The sequence below is a fragment of the Etheostoma spectabile genome, unplaced genomic scaffold (assembly GCF_008692095.1).
Source record: "Etheostoma spectabile isolate EspeVRDwgs_2016 unplaced genomic scaffold, UIUC_Espe_1.0 scaffold342, whole genome shotgun sequence".
Taxonomy (NCBI): Eukaryota; Metazoa; Chordata; class Actinopteri; order Perciformes; family Percidae; genus Etheostoma; species Etheostoma spectabile.
In genome coordinates, this window is record NW_022605589.1 from 675,395 (window position 1) to 681,688 (window position 6,294).

Genomic DNA, 6,294 nt, shown 5'->3' on the forward strand with positions numbered 1-6,294 from the left:
ACAGACAGACACACAGGGGAAAGGGAAGACAGAAACAGACAGCAGCCGGCCCATGACACTTTCACCCTTTCGTGTAGCTGGCAGCTCCATCCTTTGCTCCAACCGGGTCAAGAGACCTTGGTGTCATACTGGACAATACACTCATTTAGTGCAAACAAACAGATTGTCTTGAAGTGCCTTTTTCTATCTAAGGAACATTGCATGACTTCGCCCAGCGCTCACCCAGCAGAGTGCAGAAGTCCTTGTCAACGCATATGTGACATCCCGCCTTTCTTTAAAAATAAACAACGGACAAATAGAGTTTTTAGATGCTTCAGATGTAAAGTTATTATTTGTCAAAGTGGCGCGAAAATGAATGGCAGTCAATGGAATGCTAACGGCAGGTGATGGTATGGTGGCATCAAAATGGCGCCATAGGAGCGACACTAGGAGAGGCTTACCCTCTTTTCTAATATCCTTCACTGGTCACTGTCCAGAACAACGGGATCTGTTGGTCCATTTCTTTAACTGTCTATGGGAGTGACAGCTCTCTCTCTCCTGTACAACGCTGCCGGATCCAAATATGGTAATTCCATTGGGTGACTCATTGGCAGTTTCTGACTTCTTGTTCAGAAGAGTCACGTGACGTGCTCTGACATTTCCGCGGTGTTTTAAATGTTGAAAGAAGCGCGTAGAAAATCATCTCAGAGAAGATGAAAACATTATTAGCAAGCAGACACGGGGGATTACAAACTAAGACAGCAGACGATGAAATGCCATCACATAGTATGTTGATGTGTAAACTGTCGTTCGGGAACACAGCGGAGGTAATGAGAGCGCCACACAGCAGTGGCTGATAGTTCATGTACCGCGTCTTAATGAGCTGATTAGTGGTTTCATTTGTCCTAATTGAGCAGGAACAGGGCTTAAAGTTAATATCGATCAGCAGAATTCTGGCTTCTGTGGCAGTTTACTACTAGAGTGCAGTCTGCAAAAGTGTCTACACAACTACGCGTCTTCAAGATGTATCAGGAACGATATTGTGTATGACGTGAATGGTGCTGTTTGTGCACGAGTTAGGCTTGGGATATACAACTCTCAGAAAAATACAGCATGTGTTGTGCAAGTGTTGGGGTACCTGGCCTTCATGTTAAAATGTATCAGAGACACTAAAGGAAAGTAACAGGTATGGAAACTCTCTCTTTCTCTCTCTCTCTCTCTCTCTCTCTCTCTCTCAAAGCAATGTACATTAATTCACAGCCTACATGTCATATATTAAATATATAGGTGTCGCACGTATACTTTACTGATCGCGATGCAACTATATTACAAAACAATTACATTATACATCCTACCATCCTGGTGTCGGTACAGGAAAGCAGAGGAGAATGGGGTGGGGGGATGCCAGAAGGCTGCACACAGGAAACTTTATTACGGGAGGTGGGTCAGACGCTCATCCCTGTGGATGTCCAGTGACAGCCTGCTCAAGCGTATGCAGCATGAAGGCACCCAGAATGCCAACGAATGCCTCATCTTGGTCATGTGGGCCTGATGTCCATAAACAGTCTGTGTGGGGAAAAGCAGGGTTGAGGCTGCAGCCAGTATGGCTATTTCTATATGCAGTGAGGGTGCCTCTGCCATGCTGGCTGTGCTGGCTGTCGATGTAGGATGACGATGGTTAGGATCTCAGAAGCCAAAAAAGTGTAAGCTCAGCCAAAAAAATCTAGTCTATATAGCAGAAACCCTGTGTAAAGTCTGGTGAGAAACATTAGTCATGTTCAGATCTTGACAAAGTACAGATGTATTTCTGCTTGTCTTTGTTGGTTCAGGGGTGCTCCTGCAGGCCTCAGTGCCCTCTTGTGCCAGACAGCACTGTCCCAACTGCTGCAGAACGACCTTTTACCTTTCCACTGCCCCAACGAAGCTGATGACAACCAGGAAGAGGAAAAGCAAGTAGTCAGTAAGTGTTTTATTTTATGCTCATTTTGGAGGCTGCTTTTTAGTTTGTGGTGCCGTTTAATTATATAGTATTATACCGAAAGTTGTCTCTAATCTTTAGTCTACCCTTATACCCTTTTTCCACCAAAAGCACGTATGCAGGTTTTGTAAATGTGGTAAAACCCAATAAAAAAGGAAAAATTCTTCATTCCCATTGCCTTTAGACGAGTATGCATTTTCTTCGTGATATGTCAAGTTCAAAGTCATGAACATGCTGGAAAAGGGATGAATATCTGTCATCTATCCAATCGTTACATTTACCACCAACAAAAGCCAGATGTTAGTCAGGGTTTTACCTGCATAGAGAATTATGAGTCTGCCACCTCAGTGACATTTTATCCTACCTTATGCTCTCGCCTAAACTACAAAGGTCTTCATGGAAAAACTATATGTCATTTGTAACAATTGTGACAGTTACGCCATTGCCGACGTGGTGGTGCTGTATCATAATCAGCACAGTGTACCCTGAAAGGCGCTGCCAAAACAGCCAACATTGTAAATAGAGTCATCTGTTTTGCTTCTGCTGGACCACGGCTAAGCGGTAGCTCCATAGTGTTTTGCTGGTAGTAGCGTTGTAACAATCAATCAATATGTAAGAATTAAAGGTGCAATATTAAAATGTGATATTTCTTGTCAAGGTGAATAGTTGTCTCATAAGATCACTACACAAGTGCAGAATTACGCTGGTACTAACTAGGACCGATTCACCCTAAATCAATAGGTGCCAAATTTTGGTACTTGAGACCGTGTAAGCCCGAGCTTCTCTGTCCTCTGCATATTTCACAGAGAGTGGAGCTCAGCTCCGACACACTAGCTGATCTGCAGTGCCGATGGAGCAAAACTATATCACCTCTGCATCTTGTTTGAGTCACAGTAAGTTACCGCACTTGTGGGATGTAAAAGAGGAAAATTTGACAGGCTTGTACAGTAGCTCTATGGAGTTCCCAGTGTCTTTTGCCCTTCAGTTCTGGGCGAAAGTCAAAAGACTAAAAACCATGAATGTGATAGGCCAGGTGTTCGCTAATCAGAGCTTGCTCCTATGCTAATTTGCATTGTTTTCCCAACCAGCACAAGACCCCCAAATATCACAGAAAGGCTAAATTAAGAAGCAAAATAATTTAGCAAATTGAATTTTAAAACTTCCTGCACTTTTATTTCTAGTAATAGTTCTATTATCTTTATTGTTACTATAATTGCCACTGTTCACCATACCAACTGCTATAATTATTATGATTTAAATGTCATAATTCCAAAAAAGAAAAAGCATTTTGCGTCTTCCTACTCCTTTTGGACAATAGTATTTATTAAATAAGTAGATTTATTTTATTAGGACAATGCACATTAATCAACTCACAGAACGACCCGGAACGACCTGGATTCAAAGTAGTAATAGACAGGAAGTAATAGTCCTATTGTCGGCTATTTAAGAAAAGATTTATTAGGGCCCAAGAACTGAAGTGCACTAACGGTGTCCTAGCACGAAGTGCAAGGAACCTATTGTTTTTGTAAGGATTATTATTCCGCACATCTCCTGTCTCTCATGTTTTGAGGGTCTTAGCATGCGGGAAAACAAAAACTTGCACACATGTCAGACCTATGAATAATCACAAATTTCTGTTGTGATTGGTCTTGAGCGTTTTCAGGGGGCTCTATAGCGCCCCCTAACGTGCACCTGGAGTTTGACAAAAGTAATAATTTATCACACTAACTTTTGAGGGAACATGCATATCGTCTGGAACTCTATTGAGCTATTTTTAGAAAAAAATCACAACATTACAAAAATTTACGCCATGGCGAATTTCGTGCAAAATTTGTCGTTTTACGAAAACTTGTTTGAGGACTTCCCTTCAGTTTTCTTTTCTAATAAACAGGAACAAGATTACCCTCACCCATACCACTTTTGGCAGTTGGCTTATAATAATAATAATAATAATAATAATAATAATAATAATAATAATAAATAAATATATTTAAAAAATAATAAAAAATATATATAAAATTAAATACAAAAATAAATTGAATTATATTAATGTACATTCTCACAGCTATGCATCAAAATTACCTTAAACATACTTACAAAACAAGTACAAGTAGACTAACAATAAGAGCTGTCTCATACTTCAGGCAGTTCTTTAAGATTCTCAAAACATGTCACAAAGGGTTGCCATTTTAAGTAAAATTTCTGGACTGAACCTTTCAATTTGAATTTGATTTTTTCTAGTTTAAGAAAAAATAAAACATCACTTAACTATGCGGCCACCGGTGGTGGAGTAGCGGATGTACAAACCAATACAATCCTACGACAGGCAAGAAGTGATGTAAAGGCAACAATGTACGATTGGACCTGAGTTAAATTTAAAGCCCATGTTGCAGGTTTAATTTTCCAACTAATTTGCACTTATTGATTGTTGGTAATAAACATTCTAACTGTTATCCACTGTATATGATATTGAAAAGTATCACATAACATAAAATAAAACGAAAAAGTAGGTCATATTTTACAGTGGTTTGCTTTTCTCCCACAATGCATTGCATGACGTCACACAAGGGAGACGATAGGCCAGCCAGCTTAGAGAGACCATTGACAGTTACGAGAGAGATAGAAGACAACAGTGTAAGAAAGAGTGTTCAGCAACAGATTATAGATAATACATACATATAAGCCTATATATATAGCTAGACAGATAGACAGTATTGATAGATATATTTAAAGAGAAAGAGATAGATAGCTATAGCTAGCATACCGGTATAGCTAACGAGCTAGCTAGCGTAGGTTAGCTAGCTAGGTAGGAAGGTTGGTACATTTTTGTCCGTGTTAGGCGGGCAGATTTTCAAAGACGGACGTAACCAAGAATTCAAAGATCTGAAAGTGAAACACAGTTAGACGGGGGATGTTGTCGGCTTTTCACAAGTTTAGAGCTAGCTAACGCTACGCCGCCAGACGTTAGACAAACAGCGTTAGCCTAGCCTGTAGGTAAATATACGACTGCCTTTGGTGTTGCCTATATATGGTCCATGGTGTCAACATCATACATGTGGCATTAGTGCACCTTTGTACCATAATTGTATGAATGGAATTGTAAGCTTTGCTCTACAAGATGGGTGGGTTTTTGTTACGTTACACACAAAGCTAACTGGCTATAGTTAGCCTGTACGGATGCTAGCGGATTAACGTTGTGTAGCCAGCAACTTTGGAAGTAGAGTTTCGGTAAGCTAACCACGACAGCGTTGTTGCCCACAATCAACCTGCAGTGATGTTTGAAATGGAGACATGCATATCGTTTCTTTCCCCTGAGACCCTGGACATTATTTTCATTTATGACGTTAAAAATAATTGAAGAGTAGCCCGAGTGTGCGCGGTATGAGCTTCCCGACCGGAGGCTACTTGCCTACAGCACCCGCTCTCCACCGCAGCTTCGCCGCCACACACACAAGCACCGGCCAAACAGCGACACGTTTTCACCGGAGGTTAGAAGTAAACACTTAGAAAAAACACTCGGGGATGCCTTCTATTCTTATATCTAGATAAGTGTACCATTACTTATCTGAACTAATAACATGATCCCTGTCAATAGATAAAGAGAAAACGTTGACGTTCACTCGCTGCTATTCACTGACAGTAAAAAGTAAAGTCATTGTATGCACTGCTACGTTGCTAAATAAAGGAGATAAATGAAGGAGACTTCCCCACAATCTTGACAATTCCTCATTTGCCCTCTCACGCCTGTCAGGTTCGTAATTATTCGGCTGCTGGCCTTCCTCCTCTTCCTCATCCCAGTCATCACCGTAGTTCTAGTGCCAGGCTGAACTTAACTCCCTTGAGTGGTCATCGCCGATTGACTCCATAAACCCGAAAATACCAAAATGACCAAAAACTACTTTAAAACATTTGGAGACATTTTTAAAAATGATATACATATCTTGAGTGCTTTTTGTACCCAATAATCAACAGTGGTGGTTAACTTGCAACATGGGCTTTAAGCTCTCATTTAAAATACCAAATATTGCAATCAACGGGCAGGGCTTAATTTGAAATGTTATGACTTCTGATCAAGTTTGAAAAATTGATTTAGACGGGGGCACAACCAAAAGGCGTGTTGTGTGGTGTGTTAAATCAGCTGGAGAGAGGGAACATCTATTACAACTCCCGTCCGTTCACGGATATATATCTGCTAACCTAGCCCTACTGAAATGAGCCCTATGCGTGCACAGGATGAAGATGAGTTAATTCTTTGCAGTGCATCCTCCCAAAGTCTGTCCGACAACTCAGCCAACAACTCCCCTTCCCACCGGATCTTAATTTTTGAAAGGTCATGG

At 40.8% G+C, this 6,294-nt stretch overlaps 1 protein-coding gene across 3 annotated transcripts in view; it reads left to right on the forward strand.

Annotated features, from left to right (window-relative positions):
* Window positions 1-6,294, forward strand: part of ppm1f (protein phosphatase, Mg2+/Mn2+ dependent, 1F) — a 134,884-nt gene that overhangs the window by 98,011 nt on the left and 30,579 nt on the right. For all 3 annotated transcript variants that reach the window (XM_032511259.1, XM_032511258.1, XM_032511260.1), the window contains exon 3: window positions 1,809-1,939. In XM_032511259.1, coding sequence (XP_032367150.1) covers window positions 1,809-1,939 — 131 coding nt within the window. The remainder of the gene's footprint in view (window positions 1-1,808; window positions 1,940-6,294) is intronic.